This window comes from Mytilus edulis, chromosome 3 (assembly GCF_963676685.1).
Source record: "Mytilus edulis chromosome 3, xbMytEdul2.2, whole genome shotgun sequence".
Classification (NCBI taxonomy): Eukaryota; Metazoa; Mollusca; class Bivalvia; order Mytilida; family Mytilidae; genus Mytilus; species Mytilus edulis.
Window position 1 is genome coordinate 43812153 of NC_092346.1, and position 18437 is coordinate 43830589.

Here is an 18437-nt window from a genome sequence, read left to right on the forward strand (position 1 = left end):
GTTTCATTCCATTCAGTGGTCCTCTAAAAGAAGACATTTGTATGTATTTCCCATTGGGTCCCATGTTAAACTAAGTCCCCCGCTGGCGGCCATCTTGGATGATGGATCGGCTACAAAGTAACAACACTTGGTCAGCATCTCATAAGGAACATTCATGCCATGTTTAGTTTAAACATATTTAACAAGTGAAACTGCAAGCTACTGCTCACTGATGATACCCCCGCCGCAAGTGGATAATATTAATAGTGTAAAAATATGCAAGTGTTCGGTAAACAGGAAGTTGTCGAGTGATGAATCTGAAAACGCATCACATGGTATAGCTGACTTATATAAATCCTGAAACTAAATTTCAGAAATCCTTGTATTGTAGTTCCTGAGAAAAATGTGACGAAAATTTTTAACTTGGTTATCATGTGTAAAATCATACAAGTGTTCGGTAAACAGGAAGTTGTCGAGTGATGAATCAGAAAACGCATCACACGGTATAGCTGACTTATATAAATCCTGAAACCAAATTTCAGAAATCCTTGTATTGTAGTTCCTGAGAAAAATGTGACGAAAATTTTCAACTTGGCTATCATGTGTAAAATTATACAAGTGTTCGGTAAACAGGAAGTTGTCGAGTGATGAATCTGAAAACGCATCACACGGTATAGCTGACTTATATAAATCCTGAAACCAAATTTCAGAAATTCTTGTATTGTAGTTCCTGAGAAAAATGTGACGAAAATTTTCAACTTGGCTATCATGTGTAAAATCAGACAAGTGTTCGGTAAACAGGAAGTTGTCAAGAGATGAATCTGAAAACGCATCAAACGGTATGGCTGACATATATTAATGTTGATACCAAATTACAGAAAGGGTGGATGTGTAGTTCCTGAGAAAAAGGTGACGAAAGTTTCATGGGACGGACTGACTGGCGGACTGATGGACGGATGGACTGACAGACAGAGGTAAAACAGTATACCCCCCCTTTTTTAAAGCGGGGGTATAATTAAAGCGGGGGTATAATTATAGTGGATTGGGAAACAAGTTTTGCAACTTTATATTTGTTTAGGGGCCAGCTGAAGGACGCTTCCGGGTGCAGGAATTTCTCGCTACATTGAAGACCTGTTGGTGACCTTCTGCTGTTGTTTTTTTTTTCTATGGTAGGGTTGTTGTCTCTTTGGCACATTCCCCATTTTCATTCTCAATTTTATTGCATTCTTTCCAAAAATAAAAGAATATGTCTGAGGACACAAATGCACCAGTTCAAGCTTTGCAATGAATTTGGATGAACAGAAAGGAGCAAAGAAGAAAGGACAGAAAACAAAAGGAAGGAAATATGGAAAGATTGAAGGATGAACAAGCAAGTGTAACACTTAAAGTGCCCGTCGCCTAAAGCAAATTTACCAACAAATTATAAATAAAACATTTTTACCATCAGATCAGATCTTCTCATCAGTTTCAAAATTCAATATCAACTTTACATGGTAGATGTTGCCAGATTAAAATTAATAAAAAAAAAAATGAAATCAAATTTAAATTTATTACTGGTAAAAGAGTTCCTTATGGAAAATGTGAAGATCTTTATTACTTTTCAATAGGCAATAAAGTACATTACAATTTGTGTCAGATTAACCCTATATTAAGAAAATAAAACATGCTTTTTGTCTCGGTAGTAACATAATATCTATCTTCCTTGTTCAATGATTTAAAAACATTTTTTTATCAATTAAATTTACAAACATTTTGTCCTAAATACCCATAAAATATGTTTTGGTTTTTTTTTCAGTTATAAGATATCAAGGAAAATTAACTTTGTCAATGTGTGAATTTAAAAAAAAAAATTAAGGAAATATACAAAATTGTACTAAATCCCCAATAAAAACAATAAAGTCAAATACTAGATACACCAACTGTTTATTATAGTACGACTAAAACAGATGTCGTCACTTCAAAAATCAAAAGTCATCACAGAAGGCGAAAAAAAGAATGAAAACAATGAATTTGATTACTAGAATCAATAAAGGTAAATATCGTAATTAATGAGTAATGACATTCTACCGTTAAAGGAAGCTTACAATGAATATTATTTCAATTCCGATCTATTTCACCCTAATAGTAGGACAATTGAAATGACAATGCATTATAACGGTGTTAACAATCAAACAGTATAAGCAAAGCTGAACAATCATTACTTATAGTTCATACAACTTAGGTGGTAATTGGAGAAATTATATATGGTCATAGAAATTGTCAACAAAATGTGAAATAGGTAAATTAATGAACCGATTCTTAAATACCTGATATTCACAACTGTATTAATAAATCATTCAGAGAAAAAAAATCTTTGACGCAAGCAATGGAATTTATTTCATGAAAAAAGTTCTAAAAACTGTCTTCTGCAAGACATGCAAATCAGAATGCGACAATGAATGCATCAGACGACACTGAAGAAGACATTTTATTTTATGTTCTCAATGGATATGGTGTAACAGTTTCGTACTTAATCATAAACATCGTTACAACGATTCTTGGTGTTATGATTTTATTTCTCAACTTTCTTGTCATCGACACGATTCGACGAAAACATGAACTAACGAATACAGCAGATGTTCTTTTACTTAGTCTGGCGTTAGCAGATTTTCTGACGGGAATTTTGGTGCTGTATAATACAGCATACACAATGACAAATTTCCAGAATTCTTTAGAGTGTAGATTTAGATACAGTCTTTTACTAACAGTGGCCATATCGTCTGGTTTTCATCTGCTAGCGCTGACCATTGACCGTTACATTAAAATCATAAAACCCTTACACTACAGCAGACTGTGTAAAAGATCAACCTTTCTGACAACGTGTATTTCTGTATGGATATTTGCTATACTAGTAGGATTAGTACCAACATTTGGATGGAAAAACAATTATGAGGAAACCAATGGTGATGACCTATTGTGTAGTTTTTTTGGCACTCTGCATGAAGATTATCTTCGAATGATCGTAGTTTTATTTTTCATACCCGTCATTTTGATACTTATTCTTTACAGCCACATTTACAAAGTGGCACACAGACATTCCAGACAGATAGCCGTACAGGAAAGAACAGTACATCCACATGCAAAGGATAAATTATCGTGGAAATTTACAAAAACAATCAGTATTATTATAGGAGTATACCTTCTCATGTGGCTCCCTACAGGTAATTATTAATATAATTCTTGTTTGTTTGTTTATAAAATTTTGAATTCTTCAAAACACTAAGGGCTTTTTAAAATCAGACAAATAATGTCCTCAGCCTAATTTACCGCAATATTTTAAGATATTGGGCTTATAATGCTCTTCAATTTGGTGTTTCCATTCATTTTTTTAACTCAAAAGCTAACGATTAGTCTTATGTGAACTAAAAATGTATCTGGCATTTTATAATAAAAGACTCCAAGGTATCTGTGGGGAGTTTTTGCAAATTCATTTTCTTAACTCAAAAGCTAAGGATTAGTCTTATATGAACTAAAAATGTATCTGGCATTTAATAATAAAAGACCCCAATGTATCTGTGGGGAGTTTTTGCAATTGTTTTTAACGTAATGGTGTCCTTTTTATGCCAACTAAAACACTGTTTGAACATTTAACAGAAGATGTACATTCTATACCTAGTTTCATATGGTTTAAAAATCTTAATGATAGTGCAGTGCAAGTGCATGGTGGACACTCTTCTTTAAAATTGGTTTTCTTATAGATTGGATTTGAGTATGCATTCATATTTTCCCACAAAATGTTCTTGAGATATTGTTCCACATGTGTTAACACAAATGTTCGGTATTCTTGATTTGTTATTGTTATACAAATGTATGTATTTCTCATTTTCATATCATTTGTCTATGTTCTTAAAATTATTTTCATGAATATTTATTGATGAAACTAATAAATAACAAGTGATAAGGAATGTTCTTTTGCAAATGATAATATCTGTGTAATTATTCAAAATACGTTTCGGTTATCAGTCAAAAACGCAGGTCATGTGAGCAGAAATGTCTCCGGCAAAATATACACCGGAATGCCCACATGGTTATTTGCTGTAAAAATCTAATAGTAGATTATAATAAAAACAAAGAAAGAAGAATTCTTCTCACAATGCTACAGAAAGATTAAATAATTTCAGCTTGAAATTAGTTGCCAATGAATCAAGCACATTATAATCATTTCTATGACTCCTCCAGCAATTTTTCTAATAATATCTTACTTAGTACCTATCTGTACTCTGTCCTGGATGTGCTGACCAGAGACAAAGATTTATTTTCAATAACTGCTAGACAAGATAAATAATTAATTCATAACAGATTAAAGATAAATCAATAGAACTAATTGGTGAGTGAACTATTGTTGACATCAGAGAGCTAGACATGTTAAAAACCTGTTACTGCCGGTGAATGCAATAGTATTGGGCATTATGTCAGTGGCAGATCCTGAAATTTTCAATTTTCATGAGTAGGGATCACTAAAAGCCTCAAAAGAAGCCTGCTTCAGTCGTGCTTTAGTGATTCCCTAAATAATCAACCAAATTGTTTCCACAACAATTACAACAGATACATTACATACATACAATATAATACATATAAGATAAATACAATGTCATTTTTATAAATAAATCTTAATTGGAAATATTTTACATTTTCTATTGAAAAGATAAAGAAATAAAAAAAAATAATTAAAAATTAAAAAATTAAAAATAAAGAAATAAAGAAGGAAAACAAAAAACAAAAAACAAAAACAAAACACAAAAAGATTATCCAGTTACATCCCTATCTATATTTTAAATATCAAATAATTTTGTTGAAAAAAAATTGAAAATTTACGAGACATATTTCTTTCGTAACAGCCATCAACACCGATCAAGTACATAACATGACAATAATATTTTCTTTCAGTCACATCAACTTAAAACTTTGAACACATGATGCCAATTAAGGTTTTGACCCAGATTTTGTGGTTCATCGAGCAGGGCATGGTTTTGTCCAATGAACTTGTATTCTTATAAGACACACAATTTAGATTTTATCTTAATCAGTATTAAACCATCTTATTTTACTGAAGGATTTTTTTTACCAGAAGTGTTGCTGTATCTTAGTTTCTTTTATTTGGTCCGTCTGAATACAATTGAAAAAGGATACCCTGTAATCTTTACCAGTAACTGGTCAAAATATGAACTTATAAATCTGAGAGTTTAAGCTCATTTATCTATCAAATTATCTATCACAATTTTAGCCAAAACACAGTTAGCTAGAATTGTCGTCAATTACCTCCATGTATGCTTTGAACTGAATTTAACATTAAGAGAAATTATTTATTAAAAGGCATAATAATAAATCTACAAATATTTCTACAATTTATTTGTTATAATGCACAATTGGGGAATATGAAATTGTAAAGGACAAAATGAAAATATGTATAAGTATCAGTAACTCCATTTAGTTCTATGAAGCCATAATCCCAGGAAATATATTTTTATAATAGATCTAAATTAGTGATGATGTTCTCAGATTCCAATTGTTATTTTAGATAAAATATCTTGTTTCACTTCATAAAACTAGACAACTGACACGTCACGATGGGCCTAAATTGCGCATTTTAATTCAATGAATTTGAATTTTTTCCTATCTAACTGAACACTAAGTGCATGATCATTGACAAAAACAAACAATTAACATTGATGCAAACAAAGCAATACATGTTCATGTGGTATCAGTCCTTATACAAGTTTTGATGCCAGGAAATACTTAAAATATGCTCTATGTAAATATTAAGTTTCATTTATATCTGTGCACTAAAGCCACTATTAATATTTAATGTTTTTCGGTAGCGATTCAAAACAAAAATCTAACTAATTTGTTAACTGTTATTTCCACACAAAAATAATATGTAAATATTTGCATGGAAACTGTGGAAAAATTTAACACTCACGGTCTTACAATGAGATTTAACATAGATGTACATTTTTTCTAACAGGTATTTTGGTGATCTTGAATGTGGAGGGAAAATTGTACCATAAATCAAATTCAGACAAAGGAGTTATTCTAATCTATACATCAGGATTGGCTTTCTTCAACAGTTTATTAGATCCAATCATTTATGCCTTTCAAATATCATCAGTGAAGAAGAGATTCAAGTCAGTGTTCTGTTGCAGCAAACAAAATTCTGTGGAAAATCAAATTTGTACAGTTGGATACACAACAAATATGGTACTCATTAAAAGTGGTGTTCGCACTGAAACAATTAATACTTGATGTTCCCAAGAACGTAAATGAGCCTGTATTTATAAAGTTTATAAAAAATTTGAAACTGTTTTTAGTGCACTGATGGCCATCTTGAATTTCAGCCATTGTCATGTTAGCTGGTTAACAGGGCAACCAGATGATTCCAATATTTAAGACCCAACAAATTGAGATTCAATATGTATGACAGAAAATGTAAGATAAATATGTCAACTGAACAACAAAACTGAACCAAGACAGAAATCTATTCAAGTAGATATAAGAAGATGTGGTATGAGTGCCAACAAGTTAACTCTTCATCCAAGTCACAATCTGTAAAAGTAAACCATTATAGATCAAAGTACCGTCTTCAACACGGAGCCTTGGCTCACATCTCACATCACGCAATAAAGGGCCCCAAAAATGACTAGTGTAAAAATATTCAAACAAGCCATGTTTACACCCCAAAGGTTACACACACCTTTCTTAGATTAATTATTCAATTGATTTTTGCTCAACACACTTTCATCCTGAATTTGCTACCTCACAACAAATTCTCAGATAAAAAAATAAATAATAATGACCCGCTTATTTCTTCCTTAGAAAATCCAATTAATCTGATGTATTGTAAAGCCAAGGTTATAATGAGTCTAATGAATTCCAAATATTGCATTGATGATAATTATCAAAGGAGAAAAGGAATTAATCAAACAACACAAATCTTCACAAGTTATTGTTTGTTACTTGTACAGGGTTTTTAACTCTAGCAATAAACAGAACTATTCAGCAAATACAACACCTATTATCTTGAAATCTCTTGAGGAAAAAATATACAGTCACTATTCCAACGAAAATCGTCAGGGAGATTATTTTCTTATTAAAAATGCATTGGATATCAAATAAAATATTTAATCGTTGATTTGAATTACTAGATGAAGTAAAGTGAGAAAGGCACCATATTAATTGAGATATAAATATATTTCAACATAAGGTTAATTGGATATTGATCTTTGTATATATATGTTACAGTGAATTTGTATAATCAGGGATTATGTAGAATCCCTAAAATTTTCATGGATTCTGTATAATTACTGGTTAGTTAAGCCATTATATATAATCACTAACATTTTCAGGGATTATGTATAATCACTAGAAAGAACATCAGGGATTATACATAATAACTGAAATGATACTAAAATATATAACATATTGAAATCTATTAAAATTTAACTGTTATATATAAACAAGAGGCTGTCACAACGACAGCAAACCGGATTTATTAACATTTATTAGTGTCCTGCCAATATCACAAGAACCATAACTGATGAAATGGTCAAAGTGAAAATTGTCAATATCAAATTTGACATTCATTTTGTCATCAGTATCAACATATTAAAATTTGAAAAGCTTAGGTTGAATGGTTCATGAGTAAATGCAACAACATGAATGAAAAAGTCATTTTTTCAATCTTTCAAGAACCATAACTCCTGAACGGTAAAAGTCAAAATCATCATTATTGAACTTGACCTCCATTTTGTCATTAGTAACAACATATTAAAATTTTGGAAGCATTGGTTGAACAGTTCATGCGTAAATGAACTGACATGACTGGAAATGCCATTTTTCAATCTTTCAAGAATCATAACTCCTGAACGGTAAAAGTCAAAATCATCATTATTAAACTTGACCTTCATTTTGTTTTCAGTAACAACATATTAAAATTTTAAAAGCTTTGGTTGAACGGTTCATGAGTAAATGCACAGAGAACATTTGGTTGCTGCCCGCCCGCCCGACCGCCCGCCCGACCGACCGCCCGACCAACCGACTGCCCGCCATACATCCCAAAATCAATAACCGACATTATTGTCACAAAAATCCGGTTAAAAACCTTAATATTTCAAAATGTTAGGCATAATATATTAATATGAAAGACACAAAAATATTGAAATGTTAAACACAATATAATTAAATGATAAGCACAATATAATTGAATGATAAACAAAATATATATAAAATAATTGATGTTTTGTTTTTAATACTGACTTTATCAGTTATAATATCAAGCAAGCCCTTTTTGATACTGACTGTATCAATATTAATAATATCAAGCGAGCCCACACGGGCGGGTTGGTGAAGTCAGTGTGAAAATATTAAATGGCATAATGATTATTCTTTTTATCGTATTGTTTTAGCATTTGTTTTTAGGTTGAGAATATGAAATAAAATGAAATTGTTATCAAAACTATTTATATGTGTACAATCATTTTCAATTGTTAAATGTTAATGTTATGCACAATGTTTTAAAAATAAACATTTTATTTACAAACTAAATTGGGATTGAATCCACTATTAAACATATGCCCTGCCTTTTTACAGGCATATCTATCAAATTCACATCTTCACAACCTTGTCCTCCATATCGAATCAGATTTTACAGCACGTCTCAAGATAGAGTTTTCAGCACAAACATCTGAAGGTACCAATGAAGGGAAATCAGCGACACACTGATTTCTTGTATTAAAGATCTGAGCATGATTCCATACAATATGGCAAGGCGATATCCTTCTTCAGTCTTTTCGTGAATAATGACTATTAGTTTTTTGGGATCTTCATTTCCTGGAACCACTATTGGAATTGGTTTGAGATATGGATATGTTGCATTTTGTTTTTCCTCTGCAATTTGCCTTAACTTTTGAGTTTACGTTTTCTTCAACCAACCCAAGCAACATATGTGCCTGTGCAGAGCTTATCTGTTAATAATGAGGTTCAACACTTGAAACCAGATGCTCCGCAGGGCACATTTTTATACGACCACAGAGGTCGAACCCTGAACAGTTGGGGCAAGTATGGACACAACATTTAAGCTTGATACAGCTCTAGATTTGGATTGTGATTAAATAGTTGACACAACATAGGTTTCTGACACAGAATGAATGTGGTCTAAGAACTTAAACTTACAAACTTAAAGTTTTTAAATTGGACATTTACCTATTATGGTCCAATATCCAAAATGTAAATACATGGTTAGATTCAGCATATCATAGAACCCCAAGAATTAAATTTTTGATGAAATCAAATAATGTTCAATTTTAGACCCTTTAGACATCAATGTGGACCAATTTGATAACCGGGCCCAAATATTAAAAATCTAAATACATGGTTAGATTCAGCATATTGAAGAACCCCATATATTCAATTATTGTTGAAATCAAACAAAGTTTAATTAATGACCCTTTGGACCTTAATGTAGACTAATTTGAAAACGGGACAATAGAATTTCTTGCTATTGCACAATACTGTGCAATTGAAGATTTCTTGCTATTGTGCAATACTGTGCAATTGAAAATTTCCTGCTATCGCACAATACTTAATATAATAATGTTGGACCCCGATTTGGACCAACTTGAAAACTGGGCCCATCATCAAAAATCTAAGTTCATGTTTAGATTCAGCATATCAAAGAAGCCCAAGTATTCAATTTTTGATGAAATCAAACAAAGTTTAATTTTGGACCCCGATTTGGACCAACTTGAAAACTGGACAAATAATCAAAAATCTAAGTACATTTTTAGATTCAGCATATCAAAGAACCCCTAGGATTCAATTTTTGTTAAAATCAAACTAAGTTTAATTTTGGACCTTGAATACACGGTTAGATTTGGCATATCAAAGAACCGCAATAATTCATTTTTTGATGAAATCAAACAAATTTTAATTTTGGACCCTTTTGGCCCCTAATTCGTTGGGACCAAAAATCAATCTGAACCTTCCCTTTGTGGTCATAAACCTTGTGTTAAAAAATCATAGATTTCTATTAACTTATACTACAGTTATTGTGCGAAAACCAAGAAAAATGCTTATTTGGGCCCTTTTGGCCCCTTATTCCTAAACTGTTGGGACCAAAACACCCAAAATCAATCCCAACCTTCCTTTTATGGTCATAAACCTTGTGTTTAAATTTAATAGATTTCTATTTACTTTTACTAAAGTTAGAGTGTTAAAAGCAAATGTCTTCGGACGACGACAACGTCGACGACGATCCCAACGTGATATCAATATAAGACCAAAACATTTTCAATTTTTGCGGTTGTATAAAAATGTATAAAGGGGAAAACTCATCACTTTAGATTCACATATAAGTAGATCAGGAATGAAAACTGTTTACTAAAAATGGTTTCAAGGAATAAGAAAAAAAAAATGATAATTTGTCTATGTTAATGTGTTTCATCATCTTTGAAGTTTTTAATTATTGATAATTCCTGAAATCATATTAGGGAATTTGTTGAATAATAATTAAAATTATCAGTGATTATATAAAATCATTGGTCATTTTCAGGGAATCTATATAATCACTAATTATTTTAGTAATTCTACATAATCCCTGAAAAATCAGGGATTCTACATAATCCCTGATTATACAAATTCACTGTAACATATATATATATATAACCTATGGACTATGGTGCTAATAAAACACTGTGAATAAATAACATTTCAAATCATATAAATGTCAAATACTTTTCTAGATGAATGCCTAACAGAGTCACATGTTTTGAAAAGAAATGGGGATCAATAACATCAAAAGAAGCATAAAATACATCAAAGAGTTAATAATAACTAAACCATGAAACTCAGGTCAGACTAAGGTCAAATTATGCAAAATTCACAATACTTTCTATGATGAATGCATCACTAAACTTGAAAAAAATAATTTTGGATTCATAATATCAATTCCAAAACTAAAAGTTATAACAGAACCACAAAACACAGGTCAAAGGTGTCAGACCACCAATTAAAAGTCCCTATATGTTCAACCAAATTTTGCAATTTTCACAGCTTTCTAAAAATTTTACCTTAAGTTTAACTTCATAGAAACCAGGTATATCCTGAATTGTACATGTATCAGCTTTCTGCATGCCAATTTTCAACATACCTTTAAAGCCTTCTAACAAAAGAACTGACCTTCAAAGAGAGGCACTCCAAAAATAACCACTGGTTTTTTGGAAATCTTAAATTAGTATACTATGGAGGGCATAAATCCTCAATTTTTAATGCAAACTCAAAGACATGTAAATTTTGGCTCAAAATGGTCTAAATATATTTCTCTTTCACCAAAAGTTTCATTTCTGCCAATTTGTTGGTTAGTTTAAGTAAACAGTGACATTAAATGCACTATTTTTTGTCCAAGTAGGCCTACTTTCACATACGTTCTAAATGGGAGGGAGTAATTGGTGGTGTGACACCAAAAGGAATACAGATTTCCTAATATGAAGTCATTTAGTTCAGTTTTTGATTAGTGTGAGACAAATATTTCTGTAAATAGCAAAAAATCCAAATCCAAATAGCCCTCACATGTTACAACTCATCACTGTCAAGTTAATGACTAAAGATGAAGTCATTCTGTTCATTTGTATTGGAAAAATGTGCGATAATTTTTAATAAGTTCATTCAGCATGTTGAAATAATTATATAAGTATCAGCAGACAGGAGTTAGGTACCAAGGTATCTGACATATTTGAAAAGTGCTCACACATTATACGGTAATTCATCCCTGTCAAACTGCTGACTTAGTATGAAGTAGTTCTGTTCAATGTTTCCTGAGAAAAATGTGACGAAAATTTGTTTGGCAAATAGATCAACAAGGTTATTGTAATAAAGGCCTTGATTTAGAGTGTTGGTATAACAGATTAAATCCAATCATACTAATTTGTTTTTAAAAATCTGTCTCCCAATGAATATTTTAAATAGGCTTTTAATATAGATTAGACTGTTGGTTTTCCCGTATGAATGGTTTTACACTAGTAATTTTTGAGCCCCTTTATAGATTGCTGTTCGCTGTAAGCCAAAGCCCTGTGTTGACCTATAATGGATTACTTTTTTAAATTGTTACTTGGATGGAGAGTTGTCTCATTGGCACTCATACCCCATCTTCATAAAAAAGACTGAAAAGAGAAACCACCAACAATAAAATCAGACATTTCTAAATCAAACATCCTTTATTACCATTTTAGTGTATTGTTACAAAACAGATAAATGATTGTCAATCAATGCTAAAGTCAACACAATATATAACCTTAAGGAGAACAAATCCTATATCAACAGCTTACATGCTATTAATCATGAACCTTGAAAAATCAGTACTGGTCATAAAGTAAGCACAAACATTGCATAAAGTCTAATTAGAGAAGCAAATAAATGATATTTTTATGAATGAAAGGAGAAGTTGGGTTCATGTCAATAAGACTGCAACGCAAGGACAAAAAATTGGGGTAAACCCTCTAATTTGGCATTAAAATTAAAAAGATCATATCATAGGGAACATGTATACTAAGTTTGAAGTCGATTGGACTTCAACTTCATCAAAAACTACCTTGACCAAAAACTTTAACCTGAAGCGGGACAGACGGACGAACGGACGGACGGACGAACGGACGCACAGACCAGAAAACATAATGCCCCTCTACTATCATAGGTGGGGCATAAAAAATCAAAACACAACTTATAGTCATTATACTGCTCTACATGAACTGGTTGTATTCCTTGCTGAACTTACATTTCTAATGATTTAGACTGAGAGTTACCTCCCATCCCAACAAGTTTGTTTCAATAAATAAATCATTTATTCCCTCAAATGCAATATAATAAATGTTAAAATAAGCAAGGTTGCAAAACTTATAATTATCTGTCCTTGTAAGTCATGATATTTTGAATAAGATATAAAAATCTCCTAGAAAGAGAAATGGGTACTGCAAAGGGAGATAACTTGTACAAATGGCACAAATTATGAAAAATCAAGATTATTTTATTGTTTCGTTGTTTTCCTCCTATAGTTGATGTGTTTCTCTCGATTTTAGTTTGTACCATGGATTTGTTTTCTCTCAATCAATTTATGACTTTTGAACAGCAGCATACCACTGGAGTCTTATAACGACTCTGAACCAAAAACATAAAGCTGACAGAACTTCTTTCAAATAATATTTTTATAACCTTCTTTTGCAGCATACCAGTCAATATCATTTGGCAAAAAACAAATTAAGTGAACTTGAAACCTCTAAATAATATCTTGTAGTAAAATTTCTAAAATTAATCAGTTTATAGGAGTTGAAGCACCTGAGAAAACACGATTTGGTAAAAATAAAAAGCATTGATTGTTTTTAAGGTAAAGGTAGTGTTATATTTCAAAATTATTGTAAAAGCAAGCTAATCATAGGTAAAGAAATTATTGACAACTTTTAAGAGTTTAGATAGTGTCTTATTTCAAAAAATTTGTATAGAAAGCTAAATTTTAAAATGAATCTTAAAATAAATACCATAAAAACATACTTATTTTGAAGATAAGTAGAGAAATGTACATAAACATACATTTCCTTACACTTTTTGTAATATGTAAGAAAACTATTTTTTCATCTCTAAATTAACTTTCAATAATCCTCCCAAATATCTTATTGTGTATTTCAGTATGGAAACATTTAGTTAGAGTCAAATCATATTTCCTTCAAATCAATTTGAGAAAACAAAATATTTCTGTTGTATTTTCTATGTTTGGGAAATTTCATATCTTTCGCTTTTCTGCAAAAGACAAGGTTCACTTGGTAAAATGCTGTTTAAATTATAGAAAAATTGGACCAAACTTACGTTACAACACAACTATGCATAAATAAGCATATTTCATAATAATAATTTGATGTGTCAAAACGAAGTCATTTTGTATTGAAATATTATCACAACTATTTCTACATGAAAGGAGTAGGTCCAATAAGACCCCTTTTTGGCCCCAAAATATAGAGTTTTACAAATTTGTTAAAATGTAAAGTTTTAGTTATTTATTGGACAGTAGAATGCTTCTGCTACATAAATATGGGCTGTTTTTGACAATACAATGCACATATATCGGGTTCTAGCACAATTAAGTCATGCTAAATTACTGAAATCTTCACAATTCTAGCATTTTAGTTAAATTTTAGACAGTTTTCGTGTGAAACGAAAGTGGCCGCATTCGTGTTCATCCTTAATATTGAAATGCAAGTTGTATTTTATGATAATACATAACATATATAAAGGTTGAGGATGAACAGGGATGCGGCCACTTTCATTTTTGACAAAAATCATCTGAAAAGTGACACTTTCTGGCATATTTGGTAGATTTTTCATATTTGAGCTTGAATCGGGTTGTTTTTAATGACTGAATCAGTTTAAATCTTTCACATAAATTAATTGATTCAAATGAAATAGACACTTAAGTGTTTAAAAAGTGGTCAAAATCTTTCGTAAGATGAACCTGAAATTTGAGGCCAAAATCGGTCCATACCGGACCTACTCCTTTGACCGGTGTCATATGGTATTTTGAACCCCATGGTAAATTGACCCCGGGGTCAAAATACCGCTATGGTAAATTGAACCCCCCCATGGTAAATTGAACCCCCCCTGTATGGAAAATTGAACCCCCATGGTAAATTGAACCCCCCTGTTTTTTTCATCCTAGATGAATATTAGAACATTTTACATTATTCTAAAGCTTATCATAGATTAAAAAATCATTCATACAAGAAGGGGAGGTACATTTTCCATGCTCAATTAAAAGAAATATCTTTGCTTGGTATAAGTGCTCTGAAGTCTTTACCAACAAAATGTCATTCAAAATACTTATTGACACATTATAACTAGACCATATGTAGCTTGAATGCTTTAATTATTTGTAATTATAACATATGTATATATATATATAAGGGTAGTTTTGATTTTCCATGGTAAAAAAGGGGGAGGGGGTCAAAATACCATGGCAAAGTAAAATTTAAAAAATATCTTTTCCAGCAAGTTAAATACATACAAACTACTTATTTGTGTATTCTAACTACATAAAAGAGTTCGAATTGCCAGAATTTCTGAAATTAAAGGCCTAGAGTAGGGGGTTCAATATACCGCAGGAGGGTCAAAATACCATGGCAAAGTAAAATTTTCAAAATAACTTTTCCAGCAAGTTTAATACATAAAAAATGCTTATTTGTGTATTCTAACTACATTAAAAAGTTAGAAATGCCAGAACTTTTTAAATTAAAGGTCTAGAGTGAGGGTTCAATATACCGCAGGGGGGTCAAAATACCATGGCAAAGTAAAATTTTCAAAATATCTTTTCCATCAAAGTTAATACATACAAACTACTTGTGTGTGTATATGAACTACATATAAGAGCTAAAATTGCCAGACTTTTTTGAATTGTCTATAGTAAGGGGTTCAATATATCGCAGGGGGTCAAAATACCATGGCAAAGTAAAATTTTAAAAATATCTTTTCAAACAAGTTTAATACATACAAACTACTTATTGGTGTATTCTAACTACATAAAAGAGTTAGAATTGCCAGAATTTTTGAAATTAAGGGCCTAGAGTAGGGGGTTCAATATACTGCAGGGGGGTAAAAATACCATGGCAAAGTAAAATTTTCAAAATAACTTTTCCAGCCAATTTAATACATACAAACTACTTATTGGTGTATTCTAACTACATAAAAGAGTTAGAATTGCCAGAATTTCTGAAATTAAGGGCCAAGAGTAAGGGGTTCAATATACCGCAGGGGGGTCAAAATACCATGGCAAAGTAAAATTTTCAAAATATCTTTTCCATCAAGTTTAATACAAACAAAGTACTTGTTGGTGTATATTAACTACATATAAGAGTTAAAATTGCCAGAATTATTTGAATTGTCTAGAGTAAGGGGTTCAATATATCGCAGGGGGTCAAAATACCATGGCAAAGTAAAATTTTCAAAATATCTTTTCTAGCAAGTTAAATACATACAAACTACTTATTTGTGTATTCTAACTACATAAAAGAGTTTGAATTGCCAGAATTTCTGAAATTAAAGGCCTTGAGTAGGGGGTTCAATATACCGCAAGGGGGGGGGGGGGGTCAAAATACCATGGCAAAGTAAAATTTTCAAAATAACTTTTCCAGCAAGTTTAATACATACAAACTCCTTATTTGTGTATTCTAACTACATTAAAAAGTTAGAAATGCCAGAACTTTTTAAATTTAAGGTCTAGAGTGAGGGGTTCAATATACCGCAAGGGGGGTCAAAATACCATGGCAAAGTAAAATTTTCAAAATATCTTTTCCATCAAAGTTAATACATACAAACTACTTGTGTGTGTATATTAACTACATATAAGAGCTAAAATTGCCAGATTTTTTTGAATTGTCTATAGTAAGGGGTTCAATATATCGCAGGGGGTCAAAATACAATGACAAAGTAAAATTTCAAAATATCTTTTCCAGCAAGTTTAATAAATACATCTACCTATGGGTGTATTCTAACTACATAAAAGAGTTAGAATTGATAGAATTTCTGAAATTAAAGGCCTAGAGTAGGGGGTTCAATATACCGCAGGGGGGGTCAAAATACCATGGCAAAGTAAAAGTTTTAAAATATCTTTTCCAGCAAGTTTAATACATACAAACTACTTATCTTGTGTTAAAATTCAATCCAGAGTAACAGATTTTTTCCAAATAAAACTTGGAGTTAAACTAGAGGCTCTAAAGAGCCTGTGTCGCTCACCTTGGTCTATGTGAATATTAAACAAAAGAAGCAGATGGATTCATGACAAAATTGTGTTTTGGTGATGGTGATATGTTTGTACGTCTTACTTTACTGAACATTCTTGCTGCTTACAGTTATCTCTATCTATAATGAACTTGGCCCAGTAGTTTCAGTGGAAAATGTTAGTGAAAATTTACAAATTTTATAAAAATTGTTAAAAATTGACTATAAAGGACAATAACTCCTTAGGGTGTCAATTGACCATTTCAGTCATGTTGGCTTATTTGTAAATCTTACTTTGCTGTACATTATTGCTGTTTAAAGTTTATCTCTATCTATAATAATATTCAAGATAACCAAAAACAGTAAAATTTCCTTAAAATTACCAATTTAGGGGCAGCAACCCAACAACAGGTTGTCCAATTCATCTGACAATTTCAGGGCAGATAGATTTTGACCTTATAAACAATTTTACACTTTGTCAGATTTGCTCTAAATGTTTTGGTTTTTGAGTTATAAGCCAAAAACTGCACTTTACCCCTATGTTCTATTTTTAGCAATGGCGGCCATCTTGGTTAAATGGCCGGGTCACCGGACACATTTTTTAAACTAGATACCCCAATGATGATTGTGGCCAAGTTTGGTTTAATTTGGCCCAGTAGTTTTAGAGGAGAAGATTTTTCTAAAAGATTACTAAGATTTACAAAAAATGGTTAAAAATTGACTATAAAGGGCAATAACTCCTAAAGTAATCAACTGACCATTTTGGTCATGTTGACTTATTTCTAGATCTTACTTTGCTGAACATTATTGCTGTTTACAGTTTATCTCTATCTATAATAATATTCAAGATAATAACCAAAAACAGCAAAATTTCCTTAAAATTACCATTTCAGGGGCAGCAACCCAACAACGAAATGTGCGATTCATCTGAAAATTTCAGGGCAGATAGATCTTGACCTGATGAACAATATTACCACATGTCAGATTTGCTCTAAATGCTTTCATTTTTGAGTTATAAGCCAAAAACTGCATTTTACCCCTATGTTCTATTTTTAGCTATGGCGGCCATCTTGGTTGGTTGGCCGGGTAACCGAACACATTTTTTAAACTAGATACCCCAATGATGATTGTGACCAAGTTTGGTTAAATTTGGCTCTGTAGTTTCAGAGGAGAAGATTTTTGTAAAAGTTAACGACGACGGACGACGCCGGACGATGACGGACGCCGGACGCCAAGTGATGAGAAAAGCTCACTTGGCCCTTCGGGCCAGGTGAGCTAACAAGGGGACAATTTAAGTCCCAATCTATTTAAGTTATTTATAAATGACTTGCCAGAGTATTTAAAAGAAAGTGAAGACCCTGTTATACTTAATGAGAAACCAGTTAATTGCTTATTATATGCAGATGATTTGGTCCTTTTATCAACATCTGCTAAAGGATTGCAAACAAGACTAAACATCCTAGAAAAATATTGTAAAGATTGGTGTTTAAGTGTAAATCACACCAAAACAAAGGTTCTGATATTCAACAAAGCAGGCAGACACATTTGTGAAAAATTTACTTATGAAAATATGTTGATTGAGAGTGTTAATAATTATAAATATCTTGGTTTGCACTTTAGTGCATCAGGGTCATTTTCATATGCTCAGAATGAACTGTATAAAAAGTCCTTGA

The 18437-nt window shown here is 31.6% G+C and overlaps 2 protein-coding genes across 2 annotated transcripts in view; one reads left to right on the forward strand and one right to left on the reverse strand.

Annotated features, from left to right (window-relative positions):
• Window positions 1–18437, reverse strand: part of LOC139514266 (dynein axonemal heavy chain 6-like) — a 162974-nt gene that overhangs the window by 51212 nt on the left and 93325 nt on the right. The window lies entirely within an intron of this gene.
• Window positions 1878–6316, forward strand: LOC139516590 (adenosine receptor A3-like). The gene is made up of 2 exons (XM_071306781.1): window positions 1878–3179; window positions 5984–6316. Exons 1-2 carry the CDS (start codon window positions 2414–2416, stop codon window positions 6259–6261), a joined length of 1044 nt encoding a protein of 347 aa, XP_071162882.1. The 5' UTR covers window positions 1878–2413; the 3' UTR covers window positions 6262–6316.